General features: G+C 37.8%; 1 protein-coding gene across 3 annotated transcripts in view; it reads left to right on the forward strand.

Moving 5' to 3' along the window:
* The window catches only part of GABRB2 (gamma-aminobutyric acid type A receptor subunit beta2), a 306,620-nt gene that overhangs the window by 267,064 nt on the left and 17,740 nt on the right, over positions 1–21,816 (forward strand). Inside the window, exon 9 of one of the 3 annotated variants that reach the window (XM_007464399.1) lies at positions 21,060–21,065. The exons of the other annotated variants lie outside the window; for them this stretch is intronic. Coding sequence (XP_007464461.1) covers positions 21,060–21,065 — 6 coding nt within the window. The remainder of the gene's footprint in view (positions 1–21,059; positions 21,066–21,816) is intronic. 3 annotated transcript variants of the gene reach the window in all.

Raw genomic sequence — 21,816 nt, forward strand, 5'->3', positions numbered from 1 at the left:
TATGCGGGCCTCTCACTGTTGTGGCCTCTCCCATTGTGGAGCACAGGCTCCGGACGTGCAGGCTCAGCGGCCATGGCTCACGGGCCCAGCCGCTCCGCGGCATGTGGGATCTTCCCGGACCAGGGCACGAACCCTTGTCCCCTGCATCGGCAGGCAGACTCTCAACCACTGCGCCACCAGGGAAGCCCCCAATAATGTTTTTAATGAAAGCAATCTTTGTTTAAAAAAAAAAACTTATTTAAAAAAAAAAGATAACATTTTAAAGGAATTGGTTATTTCTAAACTATTCTATGAGTTTAGTGTAATCTCAGTGGGCCTTATTTTGGAGTTTCTTTTTTTAGTGGTTTGTTTTAGAAATTTGAGACAGTAATTCTGAAGTTTCTTTGAAAGGAAAAAATTATAGGAAAAGTCAGGAAAATGAAAAATAGAAAGAAATGAATAACTCTACAAGAAGTTTAAATAAATTATAAAACCACAGTGATTAATGTAGTATAGGACTACATCAGCACTCTCTAAATAAAGCGAGTAGAAGCTGACTTGGAAATATAATAAAATTAAGTTCTTAATAAAAGTATCATTTCGTATCTTGGGAACATGTGAATTATCTCATAAATAGCAATGACAACTGGATGACCATTTGGGTATATTTAAATATAGTACCACATAACTAACACACCCCTTCCTCTGGATTAAATTCTATATACATCAAAGATCTAATTTTCTTTTTAAAGAGGAAAAGGCAGAAAATCACGCATAAACATTTTAATAAACATATATAAGGTAAAGCAAGGCAGAAAATCCAGACTCCAGAAAAGAATTAATATTTGACCTTGTAAAAATGTTTAATGTTTATACTTTTCTTTCTCTCTTACCATTCATACCAGGTAAACCTTCTCTTTCCACAATGAAAATTTTTTTAATCTTCTTTCTGATTACATTTTTAAAGCACATGATTATTTTCATTTACATAATACTTAAAAATAGAAAGTAAAAACCCATCTGAATCTCACTTTGTTCCCTGGGGGAACAAAACAACAATATTTTGTAATAATTTTTATAAATCTCTTATGTCTCTTTGTGCTTCTATATGAACATATCCTCTTTCTCACTTTCCCTTCAGCAATATTGATTATTGATTGCTCTTTACAATTTATTATGAGTCTATCTTATTTTAACTTCTATTTCTCACACTTGTTAAACAACTGAGTAACTTTTCATATATTTATGTGCTCTTCGAATTGGCTCCCCTATGAATTGCCTGTGATTATTCTTATCCATTTTCTTTGTTTTCAGTTTCTAGAGTTCTAAGCATAATAAATAATTAACCATTTATTAGTATGTTGCATTGCAGTTATTTTTCCCCAGCTCTCATTCATGCCATACCGTTTTTAATTTTTGTATTGTCTAATTATTTGTACTTTTATAATTTCTGGGTCTTCTGGAATAGATAAAAATTCCTATTGAAACTCTAGGTTAGACATGTGGTCTTCTAAATTTTTCTGAAATTTTTTTCTTTTTGTACTGAATTCATTGTTTCATGTTTTACATTTGATCCATCCTGAGTACTATGTTATTAGTAGTACAAGATAATGGTCAACTTTATATTTTCCCAGTCACAACACCAATAACACAAGATTTTTGCATTATTTTGTTTTCTAAATTTGTTTCCCTAGTGGCTACATTTGGAGGATGGGATAGTAGTAATACTTCTGTTTTTCACTTTATAAATTTCTGTAGTGTTTAAACTGTTACAATGAGTATATGTTACTTTTAAATTTTAAGAAAATGTATGTGTGTGTATGTATACATATTCCCATCTGATTTGCAAGTACGATCCTATGATCCTTTATTACATTCTCTCTTTCTCACACACACACATACTCTTACCATACCTTCCACACCCATACACATACACACCACACACAATCCCTAAATTTCCCAATGCTTCATGTATTTCTTAATCAGAATAACCCAAGGTAATTACATATAAATAGCACATCCTCATTTCTAATTACTATTGCTTATATTATAGTCTAATAATAATTGCTGGCAAAAAGGAAAAGACAGGGAAAAAAAGAAAGAAAGGGAGAGAATGGTCTGGACTACACAGTAACTGCTCTGATCTGGAACCAGCTAAGCCCATGCTGTCCAGCTTTCTTCTCAATGTCATCACCAGAGAGTCAAGATTCCACTGACTCAGTTAGACAAAGAGACCTCGAATATTTTTTCCAAGCTTGCATGTACCTGTAGCAACAGTACTCACAGCTTCCTACAGATAAAGCTCCCCATCAAAAACCATTAATTTTCTAATAGTGCAGTATACTGAACCTCAGGAGACTCAGGATTCAACTTTCAACTCTGACCCTGAAGCCGTATTTGTAATATCAGAGATGTAAAGCTGTCTTGTAAAATAAGGATGTGATCTCTAAGATCTTAACATCCTTAAAATCATATTGTTCTAGAATGTTTACCTAACATTCTGGCCTAAAAGTCATTAGTCCCATAGCCTACTTTCAACTAAACCTACTATCATTTATTTCCATTACAAGCAATTGCTTGCTAATTTAAAATTTACACACACTTGCAATACATATCATACCTTGTGGTTAAAAACCATTTTCTTTAACAAGTTTCCCTTTGAAAAACAAAAATATTGATAAAGAGAAATATGATAAAACAATTTCCTGGATTAGGAAAAACTAAAAGTGCTTTATAACCAACTACTATCCTACAAATAACTCATCTAAAAAGACATACTTCTTATATTGAATAAATTGAGATACAAATTAAATAGTTAGTAAGATCTAAAGTAAGTAGTACATAACGAACCAGGCAGGTCCATTAGATGATAATAATATTGTGCCTCAGTGTAGTATTTGTACTTTTTCAATGTGCTTCCTGTGATACCTTATTTAATTATCTCAAAAATCACCAGAAGCATAGAGGTTAGTTATAATCCCCATTTTATAGATGAGAAAATGTAACAGACACCTGGTGAGTCATCATCAGTGAAAAAATTCCCAGGACCAAAGCCCCTTAAGTGTTCCTGCCATGTTCTGTGTTCCTGCCATGTTCTTTGTTACTGCATGATGAGTTTCTCTGTGAGTTCCTTCTCATTCATTGAACCTGGACATCTCCTGTCCTGCAAGGAGGCAGAAACTTACTATGACTCATCTCCCTTCAATTAGGCATTTGCCTAGGGTGGGAATGACACACAAAAAAATAAATTTTGGAAATACAATTTATTCTCTCAGAATACCCAAGTCACCACTAAACAAAACTAATAAACAGCATAAAAAGTTCATTATTCACAGAAAGATTGATAAGATGAAAAGGCAGAGGGCTATGCACCAGATGAAGGAACAAGATAAAACCCCAGGAAAACAACTAAATAAAGTAGAGATAGGCAACCATCCAGAAAAGGAATTCAGAATAATGATAGTGAAGATGATCCAGGACGTCGGAAAAAGAATGGAGGCAAAGATCGAGAAGATGCAAGAAATGTTTAACAAAGGCCTAGAAGAATTAAAGAACAAACAAACAGAGATGAACAATACAATAACTGAAATGAAAAATACACTAGAAGGAATCAACAGCGGAATAACTGAGGCAAAAGAATGGATAAGTGACGTGGAACACAGAATGGTGGAATTCATTGCCATGGAACAGAATAAAGAAAAAAGAATGAAAAGAAATGAAGACAGCCTAAGAGACCTCTGGGACAACATTAAACCTAACAACATTCACATTATAGGGGTACCACAAGGAGAAGAGAGAGAAGGGACCTGAGAAAATATTTGAAGAGATTATAGTCAACAACTTCCCTAAGATGGGATAGGTAATAGCCACCCAAGTCCAGGAAGTGCAGAGTCCCATACAGTATAAACCCAAAGAGACACACGCAGAGACACATAGTAATCAAATTGGCAGAAGTTAAAGACAAATTACTGAAAGCAGCAAGGGAAAAACAACAAATAACATACAAGGGAACTCCCATAAGGTTAACAGCTGATTTCTCAGCAGAAACTCTACAAGCCAGAAGGGAGTGGCAGGACATATTTAAATTGATGAAAGGAAAGAGCCTACAACCAAGATAACTCTACCTGGCAAGGATCCCATTCCGATTCAATGGAGAAATCAAAAGCTTAACAGACAAGCAAGAGCTCAGAGAATACAGCACTACCAAACCAGCTCTACAACAAATGCTAAAGGAATTTCTCTCAGTGGGAAACATGAGAGAAGAAAAAGACTTACAAAACCAAACCCAAAACAATTAAGAAAATGGTAATGAAAACATACATATCAATAATTACCTTAAATGTGAATGGATTAATTGCTCCAACCAAAAGACACAGGCTTGCTGAATGGATACAAAAACAAGACCCATATATATGCTGTCTACAAGACACCCACTTCAGACCTAGGGACACAGACTGAAAGTAAGGAGATCGAGAAAGATATTCCATGCAAATGGAAATCAAAACAAAGATGGAGTAGCAATACTCATATCAGACAAAATACGCTTTAAAATAAAGAAGATTACAAAAGACAAGGAAGGACACTACATAATGACCAAAGAATCAACCAGAGAAGATATAACAATTATAAATATATATGTACCCAACATAGCAGCACCTCAATACATAAGGCAACTGCTAACAGCTATAAAAGGAAATCAACAGTAACACAATAATAGTGGGGGATATTAACCCCTCACTTACACCAATGCAAGATCATACGAACGAAAAATTAATAATGAAACACAAGCTTTAAATGATACAATAGACTAGATAGATTTAATTGATATTTATAGTACATTCCATCCAAAAACAGCAGATTACACTTTCTTCTCAAGTGTGCATGGAGCATTCTTCAAGATTGATCACATCTTGGCTCACAAATCAAGCCTCAGCAAATTTAAGAAAATTGAAATCATATCAAGCATCTTTTCTAACCACAATGCTATGAGATTAGAAATCAATTACAGGGAAAAAAATGTAAAAAACACAAACACATGGAGGCTAAACAATACTTTACTGAATAACCAAGAGATAACTGAAGAAATCAAAGAAGAAATCAAAAACACTTAGAGAAAAATGACAATGAAAACATGACGATCCAAAACCTATGGGATGCAGCAGAAGCAGTTCTAAGAGGGAAGTTTATAGCAATACAAGCATACTACAAGAAACAAGAAAAATCCCCAATAAACAATCAACCCTTACACCTAAAGGAACAAGAGAAGGAAGAACAAACAAAAGCCAATGTTAGCAGAGGGAAAGAAATCATAAAGATCAGAGCAGAAATAAATGAAATAGAAACAAAGAAAACAATAGCAAAGATCAATAAAACTAAAAGCTGGTTCTTTGGGAAGATAAACAAAATTGATAAACCATTAGCCAAACTCATCAAGAAAAGGAGAGAGAGAACTAAAAACAAAATCAGAAATGAAAAAGAAGTTACAACAAACACCACAAAAATACAAAGCATCCTAAGAGACTACTACAAGCAACTCTATGCCAATAAAATGGACAACCTGGAAGAAATGGACAAATTCTTAAAAAGGTATAACCTTCTAAGACTGAACCAGGAAGAAACAGAAAATATGAACAGACTAATCACAAGTAATGAAATTGAAACTGTGATTAAAAATCTTCCAACAAACAAAAGCCCAGGACCAAATGGCTTCACAGGTGAATTCTATCAAACATTTAGTGAAGAGCTAACACCCATCCTTCTCAAACTCTTCCAGAAAATTTCAGAGGAACACTCCCAAACTCATTCTATGAGGCCACTATCACCCTAATACCAAAACCAGACAATGATACTACAAAAAAAGAAAATTAGAGACCAATATCACTGATGAATATAGATGCAAAAATCCTCAACAAAATACTAGCAAACAGATTCCAACAGCATGTTTAAAGGATTCTACACCATGATCAAGTGGGATTTATCCCAGAGATGCAAGGATTCTTCAGTATATGCAAATCAGTGTGATACACCATATTAACAGATTGAAGGGAAAAAAAAATATGATCATCTCAATAGATGCAGAAAAAAAAGCTTTTGACAAAATTCAACACTCATTTATGATAAAAGCTCTGCAGAAAGTGGGCATAGAGGGAAACTACTTCAACATAATAAAGGCCATATATGACAAACACACAGCAAACATCATTCTCAATGGTGAAAAACTGAAAGCATTTCCTCTAAGATCAGGAACAAGACAAGGATGTCCATTCTCGCCACTATTATTCAACATAGTTTTGGAAGTCCTAGCCATGGCAATCAGAGAAGAAAAAGAAATAGAAAGAATACAAATTGGAAAAGAAGAAGTAAAACTGTCACTGTTTCCAGATGACATGATACTATACAGAGAATCCTAAAGATGCCACCAGAAAACTACTAGAGCTAATCAGTGAATTTGGTAAAGTTGCAGGATACAAAATTAATGCACAGAATCTCTTCCCTTCCTATACAGTAATGTTGAAAAATGTGAAAGAGAAATTAAGGAAACACTCTCATTTACCATTGCAACAAAAAGAATGTAATACCTAGGAATAAACCTACCTAGGGAGACAAAAGACCCGTATGCAGAAAAGTATAAGACACTGATGAAAGAACTTAAAGGTGATACCATCAGGTGGAGAGATATACCATGTTCTTGGATTGGAAGAATGAATATTGTGAAAAGTACTATACTAACGAAAGCAATCTATGGATTCAATGCAATCCTTATCACACTACCAGTGGCAGTTTTCACAGAAGTAGAAAAAAAATCGTAAAATTTGTATGGAAATACAAAAGACCCCAAATAGCCAAAGCAGTCTTGAGGGAAAAAAATGGAGCTGGAGTAATCGGACTCCCTGACCTCAGACTATACTACAGAGGTACAGTAATCAAGAAAATGTGGTACTGGCACAAAACCAGAAATATAGGTCAATGGCACAGGATAGAAAACCCAGAGATAAACCCATGCACTTATGGTCAACTAAACTATGACAAAGGGGGCAAGGGTATACAATGGAGAAAGGACATTCTCTTCAGTAAGTCGTGCTGGGAAAACTGGACAGCTACATGTAAAAGAATGAAATTAGAACACTCCCTAACACCATACACAAAAATAAACTCAAAATGGATTAGAGACCTAGATGTATGACCAGACACTATAAAACTCGTAGAGGAAAACATAGGAAGAACACCCTTTGACATAAATCACAGTAAGATCTTTTTTGATCCACCTCCTAGAGTAATGGAAATAAAAACAAAAATAAACAAATGGGACCTAATGAAACTTAAAAGCTTTTGCACAGCAAAGGAAACTACACACAAGACGAAAAGACAACCCTCAAAATGGGAGAAAATATTTGCAAATGAATCAACAGAGAAAGGATTAATCTCCAAAATATATAAACAGCTCATGCAGCTCAATATTAAAGAAACAAACAACCCAATCCAAAAATGGGCCGAAGACCTAAATAGACATTTCTCCAAAGAAGACATATAGATGGCCAAGAAGCACATGAAAAGCTGCTCAACATCACTACTTATTAGAGAAATGCAAATCAAAACTACAATGAGGTATCACCTCACACCAGTTAGAATGGGCATCATCAAAAAATCTACAAACAACAAATGATGGAGAGGGTGTGGAGAAAAGGGAACTCTCTTGCACTGTTGCTGTGAATGGAAATTGATACAGCCACTATGGAGAACAGTATGGAGGTTCCTTATGAAACTAAAAATAGAATTACCATATGACCCAGCAATTCCACTACTAGGCATATACCCAGTGAAAACCATAATTCAAAAAGACACATGCACCCCAATGTGCACTGAAGCACTATTTACGATAGGCAGGTCATAGAAGCAACCTAAATGCCCATCGACAGACGAATGGATCAAGAAGATGTGGTACATATATACAATGGAATGTTAATCAGTCATAAAAAGGAACGAAATTGTGTCATTTGTACAGAAGTGGATGAATCTAGAGACTGTCATACAGAGTGAAGTAACTCAGAAAGAGAAAAACAAATATCATGTATTAATGCATATATTTGGAACCTAGAAAAATGGTATGGATGAACCAGTTTGCAGGGCAGAAAATGAGACACAGATGTAAAGGACAAAAGTATGGACAACAAGCAGGGAGAGCAGTGCAGGGGTGGTGGTGGTGGTGGTGGTGGTGTGATGAATTGGGAGATTGGGATTGACATATATACACTAATATGTATAAAATGAATAACAAGAACCTGCTGTATAAAAAAATAAATAACATTCAAATATTCAAACACGGCTTCCCTGGTGGCGCAGTGGTTGAGAGTCTGCCTGCCGATGCAGGGGACACAGGTTCATGCCCTGCTCTGGGAAGATCCCACATGCTGTGGAGTGGCTAGGCCCGTGAGCCATGCTGCTGAGCCTGCACGTCCAGAGCCTGTGCTCTGCAGCGGGAGAGGCCACAACAGTGAGAGGCCCGCGTACCGCAAAAAAAATTTAAAAAAATTCAAGCAAAAAAAGTTCATATGTAATACTACAGTTTTTCAGAGCACACAGTAATGCTTTTTCTCTTTGGGTACTCAGTCTCACTGTAGAATCTGAAATAGAGCACCCCTAACATATATTACTATGTTGTTATATCAGGACTGGAAATCAAACCCACTCTGCAGTGAATTATTAATAGCCCTTCAGGAGCAATATGCACTAGTTTTCAGTTTTTTTAATTAACATCTTTATTGGAGTATAATTGCTTTATAATGGTGTGTTACTTTCTGCTGTACCACAAAGGGAATCAGCTATACATTTAAATATATCCCCATATCCCCTCTTTCCTGCATCTCCCTCCCACCCTCCCTATCCCACCCCTCTAAGTAGTCATAAAGCACTGAGCTGATCTCCCTATGCTATGCGGCTACTTCCCACTAGCTATCTGTTTTACATTTGGTAGTGTATATATGTCCGTGCCACTCTTTCACTTCGTCCCATCTTACCCTTACCCCTTCCTGTGTCTTCAGATCTGTTCTATACATCTGAATCTTTATTCCTGTCCTTCCCCTAAGTTCTTCAGAACCTTTTTTTTTTAATTCTCTCTATATATGTGTTAGCATACAGTATTTGTTTTTCTCTTTCTGACTTACTTCACTCTGTATGACAGACTCTAGGTCCATCCACCTCACTACAAATAACTCAGTTTCGTTTCTTTTTATGGCTGAGTAATATTCCATTGTATATATGTGCCACATCTTCTTTATCCATTCATCTGTAGATGGACACTTAGGTTGCTTCCATGTACTGGCTATTGTAAATAGAGCTGCAATGAACATTGTGGTACATGACTCTTGTTGAATTATGGTTTTCTCAGGGTATATGCCCAGTAGTGGGATTGCTGGGTCATATGGTAGTTCTATTTTTAGTTTTTTAAGGAACCTCCATACTGTTTTCCATAGTGGCTGTATCAGTTGACATTCTCACCAAGAGTGCAAGAGGGTTTCCTTTTCTCCACACCATCTCCAGCATTTATTGTTTGTACAATTTTTGATAATATCCCATCTAACCAGTGTGAGGTGATACCTCATTGTAGTTTTGATTTGCATTTCTCTAATGATTAATGATGATGAGCAGCTTTTCATCTGTTTGTTGGCAATCTGTGTATCTTCTTTGGAGAAATATCTATGTAAGTCTTCTCCCCATGTTTGGATTGGGTTGTTTCTTTTTTTGATATTGAGCTCCATGAGCTGCTTGTATATTTTGGAGATTAATCCTTTGTCACTTGCTTCATTTGCAAATGTTTTTTTCCCATTCTGAGGGTTGTCTTTTTGTCTTGTTTATGGTTTCCTTTGCTGTGCAAAAGCTTTTAAGTTTCATTAGGTCCCATTTGTTTATTTTTGTTTTTATTTCCATTTCTCTAGGAGGTGGGTCAAAAAGGATCTTGGTGTGATGTATGTCATAGAGTGTTCTGCCTATGTTTTCCTCTAAGAGTTTTATAGTGTCTGGTCTTACATTTAGGTCTTTAATCCATTTTGAGTTTATTTTTGTGTATGGTGTTAAAGAATGTTCTAAATTTCATTCTTTTATATGTAGATTGTTCAGTTTTCCCAGCACCACTTATTGAAGAGGCTGTCTTTTCTCCATTGTATATTGAAGAGGCTGTCTTTTCTCCATTGTATATTCTTGCCTCGTTTATCAAAGATAAGGTGACCATATGTGCATGGGTTTGTCTCTGGGCTTTCTATTCTGTTCCATTGATGTATATTTTGGGTTTTTCTTGGTAGTACCATACTGTCTTGATTACTGTAGCTTTGTAGTATAGTCTGAAGTCAGGAAGCCTGATTCTTCCAGCTTGGTTTTTCTTTCTTAATATTGATTTGGCTCTTCAGGGCCTTCTGTGTTTCCATACAAATTGTGAAATTTTTTGTTCTAGTTCTGTGAAAAATGCCAGTGGTAGTTTGATAGGGGTTGCATTGAATCTGTAGATTGCTTTGGGTACTAGAGTCATTTTCACAATGTTGATTCTTCCAATCCAAGAACATGGTATATCTCTCCATCTATTGGTATCATCTTTAATTTCTTTCATCAGTGTCTTATAGTTTTCTGCATACAGGTCTTTTGTCTCCTTAGGTAGGTTTATTCCTAGATAATATTATTTTTGTTGCAGTGGTAAATGGCAGTGTTTCCTTAATTTCTCTTTCAGATTTTTCATCATTAGTGTATAGGAATGCAAGAGATTTCTGTGCATTAATTTTGTATCCTGCTACCTTACAAAATTCATTGATTAGCTCTAATAGTTTTCTGGTAGCATCTTTAGGATTCTCTATGTATAGTTTCATGTCATCTGCAAACAGTGACAGTTTTACTTCTTCTTTTCCAATTTGTATTCCTTTTATTTCTTTTTCTTCTCTGATTGCTGTTGCTAAAACTTCCAAAACTATGTTGAATACGAGTGATGAGAGTGGGAAGCCTTGTCTTGATCCTGATCTTAGTGGAAATGGTTTCAGTTTTTCACCATTGAGAATGATGTTTGCTGTGGATTTGTCATATATGGCCTTTATGATGTTGACATAAGTTCCCTCTATGTCTACTTTCTGGAGGGTTTTTATCATAAATGGGTGTTGAATTTTGCTGAAGCTTTTTCTGCATCTATTGAGATTATCTTATAGTTTTTATTCTTCAGTTTGTTAATATGGTTTATTTCATTGATTTGTGTATATTGAAGAATCCTTGCATTCCTGGGATAACCCCCACATGATCATGATGTATGATCCTTTTTTTGCTGTATGCGGGCCTCTCACTGTTGTGGCCTCTCCCATTGTGGAGCACAGGCCCTGGACACGCAGGCTCAGAGGCCATGGCTCAAGGGCTGAGCCACTCCATGGCATGTGGGATCTTCCTGGACCAGGGCATGAACCCGTATCCCCTGCATCGGCAGGTGGACTATCAACCACTGCGCCACCAGGGAAGTCTGATGTATGATCCTTTTAATGTGCTGGTGGATTCTGTTTCCTTGTATTTTCTTGAGGATTTTATCATCTGTGTCCATCCGTGATATTAGCCTGTAGTTTTCTTTTTTGTGTCATCTTTATCTAGTTTTGGTATCAGGGCGATGGTGGCCTCATAGAATGAGTTTGGCAGTGTTCCTCCCTCTGCAATATTTTGGAAGATTTTGAGAACGATGGGTGTTAGCTCTTCTCTAAATGTATGATAGAATTCGCCTGTGAAGCCTTCTAGTCCTGTGCGTTAGTTTTTGGAAGATTTTTAATCACATTTTCAATTTCAGTGCTTCTGATTGTATTGTTATATTTTCTATTTCTTCCTGGTTCAGTCTCAGAAGGTTGTGCTTTTCTAAGAATTTGTCTGTTTCTTCCAGGTTTTCCATTTTATTGGCATAGAGTTGCTTGTAGTAGTCTCTTAGGATTCTTTGTATTTCTCCAGTGTCAGTAGTTACTTCTTCTTTTTCTTTTCTTACTCTATTGATTTGAGTCTTTTCCCTTTTTTTCTTGATGAGTCTGGCTAATGGTTTATCAATTTTGTTTATTTTCTCAAAGAACCAGCTTTTAGTTTTATTGATCTTTGCTATCATTTCCTTCATTCGTTTTCATTTATTTTTGATCCGATCTTTATGATTTCTTTCCTTCTTCTAACTTTGGGGGTTGTTTTGTTCTTCTTTCTCTAATTGCTTTAAGTGTAAGGTTAGGTTGTGTTTTTGAGATGTTTCTTGTTTCTTGAGGTTGGATTGTATTGCTATAAACTTCCCTCTTAGAACTGCTTTTGATGCATCCCATAGGTTTTGGGTCATCGTGTTTTCATTGTCATTTGTTTCTAGGTATTTTTTGATTTCCTCTTTTATTTCTTCAGTGATCTCTTGGTTATTTAGTAGTCTGTTGTTTAACCTCCATATGTTTGTATTTTTTACAGTTTTTTTCCTGTAATTGATATCTAATCTAGTAGCGCTGTGGTCAGCAAAGATACTTGATATGATTTCAGTTTTCTTAAATTTACCAAGGCTTGATTTGTGACCCATGATATAATCTATCCTGGAGAATGTTCCATGATCACTTGGGAAGAAAGTGTATTCTGTTGTTTTTGGATGGAATGTCCTATAAATGTCAATTAAGTCCATCTTGTTTAAAGTGTCATTTAAAGCTTGTGTTTCTCTATTTATTTTCATTTTGGATGATCTGTCCATTGGTGAAAGTTGGGTGTTACTGTCGATTTCCCCTTTTATGGCTGTTCGCATTTGCCTTATGTATTGAGGTGCTCCTGTGTTTGATGCATAAATACAAATGTTATATCCTCTTCTTGGTTTGATCCCTTGATCATTATGTAGTGTACTTCTTTGCCTTCTGTAATAGTCTTTATTTTGAAGTCTATTTTGTCTGATGTGAGAATTGCTACTCCAGCTTTCTTTTGATTTCCCTTTGCATGGAATATCTTTTTCCATCCCCTCACTTTCAGTCTGTACGTGTCCCTAGGTCTGAAGTGGGTCTCTTGTAGACAGCATATATATGGGTCTTGTTGTTGTATCCATTCAGCCAGTCTATGTCTTTTGGTTGGAGCATTTAATCCATTTACATTTAAGGTAGTTATCAATATGTGTGTTCCTATTACCATTTTCTTAATTGTTTTCGGTTTGTTATTGTAGGCCTTTTCCTTCTCCTGTGTTTCCTGCCTAGAGAAGTTCCTTTAGCGTTTGTTGTAAAGCTCGTTTGGTGGTGCTGAATTCTCTTAGCTGTTGCTTGTCTGTAAAGGTTTTAATTTCTCCGTCAAATCTGAATGAGATCCTTGCCAGGTAGAGTAATCTTGGTTGTAGGTTTTTCCCTTTCATCACTTTAAATATGTCCTGCCACTCCCTTCTGGCTTGCAGAATTTCTGCCGAAAGATCAGCTGTTAACCTTATGGGGATTCCCGTGTATGTTATTAGTTGCTTTTCCTTTGCTGCTTTTAATATTTTTTCCTTGTATTTAATTTTTGATTGATAATGTGTGTCTTGGCATGTTTCTTCTTGGTTTTATCCTGTATGGGACTCTCTGTGCTTCCTGGACTCTATTGACTGTTTCCTTTCCCATATTAGGGAAGTTTTCAACTACAATCTCTTCAAATATTTTCTCCTTCCTTTCTTTTTCTTTTCCTTTTCTGGGACCCCTACAATTCAAATGTTGGTGTGTTTAATATTGTCCCAGAAGTCTCTGAGACTGTCCTGAATTCTTTTCATTCTTTTTTCTGTATTCTCCTCTGCCATAGTTATTTGCACTATTTTATCTTCCAGGTCACTTATCCATTCTTCTGCCTCAGTTATTCTGTTATTGATTCCTTCTAGAGTTTTTTTAATTTCATATATTATGTTGTTCATCATTGTTTGTTTGCTCTGTAGTTCTTCTAGGTCCTTGTTAAAAGTTTCTTATATTTTTTCCATTCTATTTCCACGATTTTGGATTATCTTCACTATAATTACTCTGAATTCTTTTTCAGATAGACTGCCTATTTCCTCTTCATTTGTTTGTTCTGGTGGATTTTTACTTTGCTCCTTCATCTGCTGTGTATTTCTCTGTTTTCTCATTTTGCTTAACTTACTGTGTTTGGGGTTTCCTTTTTGCAGGCTGCAGGTTGTTAGGTCCCGTTGTTTTTGGTGTCTGCCCCCGGTGGGTAAATTTGGTTCAGTGGATTGTGTAGGCTTCCTCGTGTAGGTGACTGGTGCCTGTGTTCTGATGGATGAGGCTGAATCTTGTCTTTCTGGTGAGCAGGACTGCCTCCTGTGGTGTGTTTTGGGGTGTCTGTGACTTTATTATGATTTTAGGCAGCCTCTCTGCTAATGGGTGTGGTTGTGTTCCTGTCTTGCTAGTTTTTGTTTGGCATGGGGTGTCCAGCACTGGAGCTTGCTGGTCGTTGAGTAGAGCTGTGTCTTAGCGTTGAGATAGAGATCTCTGGGAGAGCTCTCACTGATATTATGAGGGGCCGGGAGGTCCCTGGTGGACCAATGTCCTGAACTTGGCTCTCTCACCTCAGAGGCTCAGGCCTGACACCTGGCCAGAGCACCAAGGCCCTGGGTCATCCTGGAGAAGAGGGCCTGAAGCCAGGAGAAAGCTAGAGGGTGGGAGACCTGTCAGAAGGCTTGTTTGATGAAATCAGGCAAAGGTTGGTGACATTCTGTACCCACTTTCTACTCGTGAAGGGGAAAGGGGTGCCTCGGGAAGCTGAGCTTGCGCTTCCACCTAGTTTTCAATTTTTAGGGCAAATATTCACTTATTAAAGCACATGAAGTTAGTATGATATTTAAATATACTATAAGCACTTAATTTATTTTCTCCTTAATAAATACCTGTCAATAAATGGTGGTGTATTTTGTAGTTGATAAAAATCTCAGATTCTAGGAAATAAAGTGACAATCCTAGTATCATGAACACAATTATTACTGAAAAAACTTTGGAAAGATTATGAATTGTTGAGAAATGTAAAGAAAGAAAAAGAAACAAATGTTCCATGGTCAGCTTGGGCTATCAAGGACTGGCATTAAATTTTTAATAACCGTCTCTCTATTAATATTAAATTATTTTGTTAAAAAAAAAACAAGTACAGTACCTCCATCAACCCTCTGTTCCTAAAGAAATTAGGAATTTTTTTATGGCCTCTGCTGAAAAGAGGTTTGCAGGATTGCTTGATGCCTGTTTAATTTTGGCAAAGGGCACCTAGCAAACATAACCAAAATGGACGCTGACATAATTTTGAAAACTCCCCCAGCAATAAACCAGCTGTCTCTTTGCCTCTCAACATTTCTGCTAGCTTCTGCTGCAGAAAGTCTCTGGAAGCTGCACTGGCTTCAAGGGCACCATAGCTGGCTTTCTCCACTGAGTCACAGGATACCTGCAGTGACTGCTTACAGGGAGGGAAGCACCTCTGAGTTGTGCAGGGCAAGCCTGCTAACCCATGAGAATGCACTGCAGCAAGAAGTCCTCGACAGTGAATACTGCTTTAGAGCATTGCAAATTTCCTCGGCCCAGGACCAGTGGATTTTTTTAGTTCAGCAGTTTCAGATGTTGGCCCCCTTGAAGTCAAAGCCATGGCTTTCAGCTACACTTTGCTCCCCTCATTGTAGGCAGCTGCAAGATAACATTCAGTTTCTCACAAGGAACACAGATTTGGAAGGATCATCACAAATGTGCTGATCATTCAGCAAAGTATTGCTCATGGAGAGTAGCCTAATGGTTAAGAGCACAGGCACACCTAGCTTAAACACTTATGTTTGATTTTGGATTTGAGACAGTTCTGAGTTCAAGCCCCAGGACTGTCACTTATTAGCTCTGTGAGCATGGGAAAGCTCTCTGAGCCTCAGTTTCCTCATTTGTAAAATGGGGCTTGCAGTTCTACCCTCAAAAGATGGTTTTAAGGATTGCAGGAGGAAGTATGTGTAAAGTACTTGGCCGGTAGTAAGCATTAGATGAGCGGAAACTCTGATGTTGATGTCGACCATGAAAGGGATCACAAGCACATAACTCTGACATTTCTAGGTTCTTAAGATTGTATCTAAATTCAGAAGCCCTGTTCTCTGTTAGTCTGCTGGAAGAGTCCACTGCCCCTGTAATATTCTTCAGAATGAATAGAATATGGCACAGATGATACATGCTACTAAGTTTCAGAGGAGGGAGATGTCACCTTCAGATGCACATTCAGGAAAAGCTTCACAGAGTGAAAGGTGCATTCCATCTCAAAAAAGGGAGTAAGGAGTTGTTTCTCCCAGGCAGGTTGTACACAGCTATGGTTGAACAAGAATAATTGAACCCTTGAAAGAATATTAAAGGATTCTCTCATTTTATGAATGATGAAACTGATACCCAGAGAGGGGGAGTGACTAATCCAAGGACACACAGCAGTTTAATAACAAAGACCCCAGTTCTTGAGAATAACCTGCCCATTGTGCAACAGTGCCTTTCATTCCTTGGTTAGACAATGCATGATAGTTTGACCAGCACCCTTCTTCAATCTCACTAATTGTTCCAGCAAAGCATTCTGAGAAATGTTAGTAAACAGGAAACCATTCTGGTCCATTGGAACGTTTTTTTCCTGCTCCTACCCACTGTGTAACATACAGCAAGGCACTCCTAAATCTGAACTACTAATAATGTCTTTTCAAAGCTGACATTTATCAAGAGTTTGCAAGTGCTCTACTTGAATTATCCCTTACCATACACTGTCCCATAGCAGCATCTCATAGGGGGTCATCCACAGACTACAACATTGGAATCACTAATACAGATCCCCATCCCTAGATTTACTAAATCAGAAATTCTGGTGGCCTAAGAATTTAAGTTGTAGCCAGCTTCCCAGATGATTCTGATGCTCATGAAAGTTTGAAGCTTGCTATATACTAGGTACTCTTATAATCCTCTAAAATTCTACTGAAGACAAAAGCTGAGGCCCAGAGAGAAGTAACATATTCAGCCACACAGCTCATAAGTAGCAAATCTGGGATTTGAACCCACGTCTCTCTCTTTTTTTTTTTTTTTTTTTTTTTTTTTTGAGAGTTTTCAATAGTTGACCTGGAATCCAGCTAAGATTTTAGTTTTTAGTGAAACGTCCAGATTGGCAGCTGGGCTTGATGTTCTTCCCTATTTTCTCAAACTCATAATTTTCTTCATTTCTCAACTCAGCCTGCAGCCTATGTTTTGTGATGTTCAGTCACTTTCATTGTCCACCATCATCTGCAGATCTCAGAGCCGAGGGTCATGTGGTGTTAAAATGGAATAGAGAGATGTTTGACAAGGTGGTGTCATATTAACAGCAGTTCTCCTAACAAGAGTTGGGTTGTGAGGATGGATGGTGCATTTGGCAGATTCTCACTGGGGTAATTCACCATGTAATTAGCTAAATGCACGGAAGCCATCAGACCACAGCTGTACAAGGGTTGCCTAGCTGAGGCGGTTGTCATGTTCCTCTCCAGCCCAGTCTCCCCTTGAGGGTTAAGTCAGCACCTTGGTTGTGATTAATTGAACATTCTGAAAGGGAGCTCAAAAAACATTACCAGTTACCTCCTGCACCCCTTTACTGTACGGAGGATGAAGACTTCATTTAACACACTTGGAGAGCTACCCAAGCTTCCTGGAAAAATTATTATTATTTTTGAAAATCCTACAGTCTTTGACATTTAGAACTTTAAGGGGATCTAAGACATGATCTAACCCAGTGCTTCTCAATCTTCAATGTGCATAAAAGCTACCTATGCATCTTGTTAAAGGGCAGGTTCTTACTTAGTAAGTCTAGGGTGAGGCTTCGGATTCTACATTTCTAACAAATTTCTGCTGATGCCAAAGCTGCTGATCTCTGGACCACACTGAATAGCAAGGACCTCACCCAGGGAAGGCAAATGAGTTACACCTTGAATACAGACTTGCACAGCTAATGATTGCTGTCTTGAGAACTAGACTAAAGATTCTGTAGTTGGCTCTGGGACCAGCAGGTCAATTCTCCGAGCCTATCACAGGCTTAAGAGTAGGAAACCTCACTTCAAAAATTTCTTTCGTTTTCTTATTGGCACTTCCTTTTACTTGCAGTTGCATTTTTACAACATTTTTGATTTCCTGAGTTTTTGTTTTTTTGTCCTTTGTTTTTATTGAGATATACTTGGCATAACATTATATTAGTTTCAGGTGTACAGTGCAATGATTCGATACTTGCATATACTGAAAAATGATCACCACCATAAGTCCAGTTAATATCTGTCACCCTACACAGCTACATTTTTTTCTTGTGAAGTCTCATTTTTATATGCAGAAGCTGAAACCCAGAAATGTCAGTGACTTGCTCAGGGTAATATTAGCAGTTAGTGGAAGAGCTGGGACTAACTTAAGCTGGAATGTAAACCTAGGTTTCTCTCTCTGAGCTGCACATTTTCATTGCAGATTGCATGTGAAGCTGTTTTAAAATGTCGTTCCTCAGTTCTATAATTGGCAGAATCGGCCACGGAGTCCAATTTGGATTCAAGAAGCCAGGACACTCAGCCTGGCTTAACTTCTGAAAAGTTTTGCAACTTTGGGAAAAGAATTTCTCTGGGCCTTAGTTTTGTTATCCATGATACGAGGAAGTGCTTGCTTCATCTTTCAGGTTTATTCTGATGTTGTGGAAGGCAGTGAGATAAAAGATATGAAAGTCATTTGACAAAACATAAGTGACTTAAATAAATAGAGGGCATTTTTATTAAAATTGCTGTAGGATAACAGTAAACTTTTCTATAGGTTGCCAATTTTGGAAAAGTAGAAATATATATATATATATATATATATATATATATATATTATACATATATGTATAATACATGCACTTACCTTTGTCCTAGGTTGTATTTTATTCGGAATGATTAAAAATTACTATTGTGAATTTTATTAATGAGGCCTTTTTGATTTTCTACCCACTTTAATGTATCCAGCTTGTGCAAAGGATGCATAGAGGCATGGAGGAGGGAGGGAGGGAAGGGAGAAAAGGCAGGGAGAAGGGGAGAGAGAGAGAGAGAGAGAGAGAGAGAGGGGTCAAGCCATCCAGCCAAAATCTTGTCTAAGATATCTTCTCGTCCTAGGCTGCCAGGAACAACAAGGCTCCTTGTTTCCTCATTCATATCCAGAAGGGGAGATGGGGATTTTCTTTTTTAATCCAAAGCCTCCAACAAACCTTTCCTTTTTTTTTTTCATTAGGTCAGTTGACTTAGACCTCCCATTCCTGAACCAAGCCCTGGCAATGGGAGGGGAAATACCAAGAGTGGCTTAGAGCAATCAGGCCCACACCTGGAACAGAACAGTCTCTACTCTTGTTACCAGGGGTAGGATAGATTCAACCGTTATATCCACAGCAAGGGGATAATGGGAAAATATAAAGAGTTAGCTTTACCTGCCTATGTAATTCCATGAATTTATACCTCCTCTCCCACTTGTGGAAGTTTAAAGTTGTAAGTATCATAGCAGTGGTTATCTTTGATTACACACCTGATTGTATGCCAGACATGATGGTCAGCTCCTTAAATATCTTACTGCAATCTTTAAACAAACTTTCATATGATGTAGCTTCATTTTAAAGATGAGGGGAACTGAGGCTCAGCTAAGAGAAGCTGGAATTCAAAGCTGATCCCAAAACTCATGTCTTTAGGAGTTAATTAATTAATATAGATGTTCTTATCTACAGTGGAATTTAAAACACAGTGTACAAAGATGATCTCCAAAATGTAATTTCATGTTATTATTATTATCATAATGAAACTGTCTTTGTAGATGCATTTAATTGAGATAAAAAGAGATTTATTTCCCATAAATACATGAAGCTGAAAATAAATCTGAAAACTTAGTTGTGCTGATGGGTGCAAAGCTCTCCCTTTCCCAACTTTGACTGATCCTATTGGCAAATTAAAAAATGGAACATTTGAGTTACCCCTTGCCTCTTCCTACTATAAGAGTAAAGAACCAAACAAGGTCTCCAGATTAAGTGTTAGGAGGAAATATTATTCAAAGTTTTTCTCAGTCTGTGAATAGTGAGGTCTCAGCTTTTAGATACTTTCCTGGGTGACTGAAACTAGAAGATTCACACAGGAAGCTCCCTGCCAACAGGCCGTAGCAAAGAGAAGCCCAACTGTATCGATGCATTCATGTGTCTTTACGTAAAGAGTCATGGAGCAGCTGCTGTGTGCCACCTCTGTCACCACTTCCAAGGCTGTTTAAGTTGGGAACTGGTTTACCATCCCCAGCTTCTCCTGATCATGATCTCACACAAGTTCAGTTCCTTCCCCTGCTTACTTTCATAGTAATTAAAGTTACTATTCCTTGAATTTTTCAAATAGGGCATTGTTTTAGGTGCTTTATATGAGTTATCTCATTTAATCCTCACAACAACCCAATAAGACAGATATTGTTTTACCTTTTTTACAGTGGAGAAAACTGAGGCTCAGAAAGGTTAAGTATCTTGTCCAAGATTACAAAGCTTTGTGACCTTGCCTTTAACTTGGTATGTTTTTAACCCAAGGAGCCTGGCTTCAGAGCCCCCTGTTACCTCAGCCCAAATAAAGGTGAATGCTTACCGTGAGAGTTCCTACAGCTGAGAAGTAGAGAGTTTGGATATTTGTGGTGGTTTACTTTAAAATCTAACCTCTCATTTCATAAAGTGGCTCTTCCTAAAATGCAGTCACACCAAAGTTAGAAAGAACAGTCCAGAGGGAAAAGATAAGATCCCTCAAGTTGTTTATCTTGGTACCTACTGAATAGAATGCTGTATAGACCTAGGGGCCTCCTCTCTACTTTCCCACTTCCTTTCCTCGGGGATGAGAGGCGGGTGTCCCCTCTGACCCCACCATTACAAAGGCCCAGGGCTGCCTCCTTCATCCTTCTCTCTGTGCTCAGGCCATGATCTCTGACCTGCCACTGCCCCTGCCCTTGTTCTTGTCACTGCTCCTTCACTTCCATGGTGCATGTACATATTTCCTAAATGTCTTCTCCTCAAAACAAGAGGGGATTTCACTCTTTCAAGGGGACATATAATGGGTCCTAGTGTACCATCAATCTTAAGTGTGATGACTCTGAAATAAGACTGTCCAGATTCAAGTCTCAATCCCTTATTTACTCATTGTGGTACTTTCAGCAAGTGACTGAAAGTAACCTGAGCCTGCACGTCTGAGAAGTGAGAGTTAATCAGAGCACCCACCTCAAAAGATTGTGGTGAAGAAAAGATGCACTGATCAGGTAGGATGCTCATAACTGTGCCTGGACGGTAATATATAGGCCCACTAAATACTGCCTAATGAGATTATCTGCTAATTCAACAGATACTTCTTGAGTCCCTACCAGACATGCTCCTTGCCTTCACAGAGACCACATCTTAAATAGAAGATGCACTTTAAACAACCACCTATGGAAATAATGTATAATTACAAATGTAAATAAGGGCAGTTAGGGAAGTGTCTACATTGCTTTGAGAGCATATGTCAGAGGACTTGAGAGACAGAGGTATGATCAAGGAAGACTCCTCCATGGAAGGGACATTTGAACTGAGGTCTACAAGATGCGTAAGAGCAAGGAATTCCAATTATCTGATGGATATTCCCAATTATCTGTTCGAAAGCAAATGTTCGAAATTCCTTGGTCCTATTTAAACATCTGCATATTATTTAGTATCGGTAACGTTCTATTAGGAAATTGTCTGGTGCCTATACTTTTTTTTTTTTTTTTTTTCGGTACCCCGGCCTCCCGTTGCGGAGCACAGGCTCCGGACGCGCAGGCCCCGGGGGCCATGGCTCACGGGCCCAGCCGCTCCGCGGCATGTGGGATCTTCCCGGACCGGGGCATGAACCCGTGT

Source organism: Lipotes vexillifer, unplaced genomic scaffold (assembly GCF_000442215.2).
Source record: "Lipotes vexillifer unplaced genomic scaffold, Lipotes_vexillifer_v1.1 scaffold95, whole genome shotgun sequence".
Taxonomy (NCBI): domain Eukaryota; kingdom Metazoa; phylum Chordata; class Mammalia; order Artiodactyla; family Lipotidae; genus Lipotes; species Lipotes vexillifer.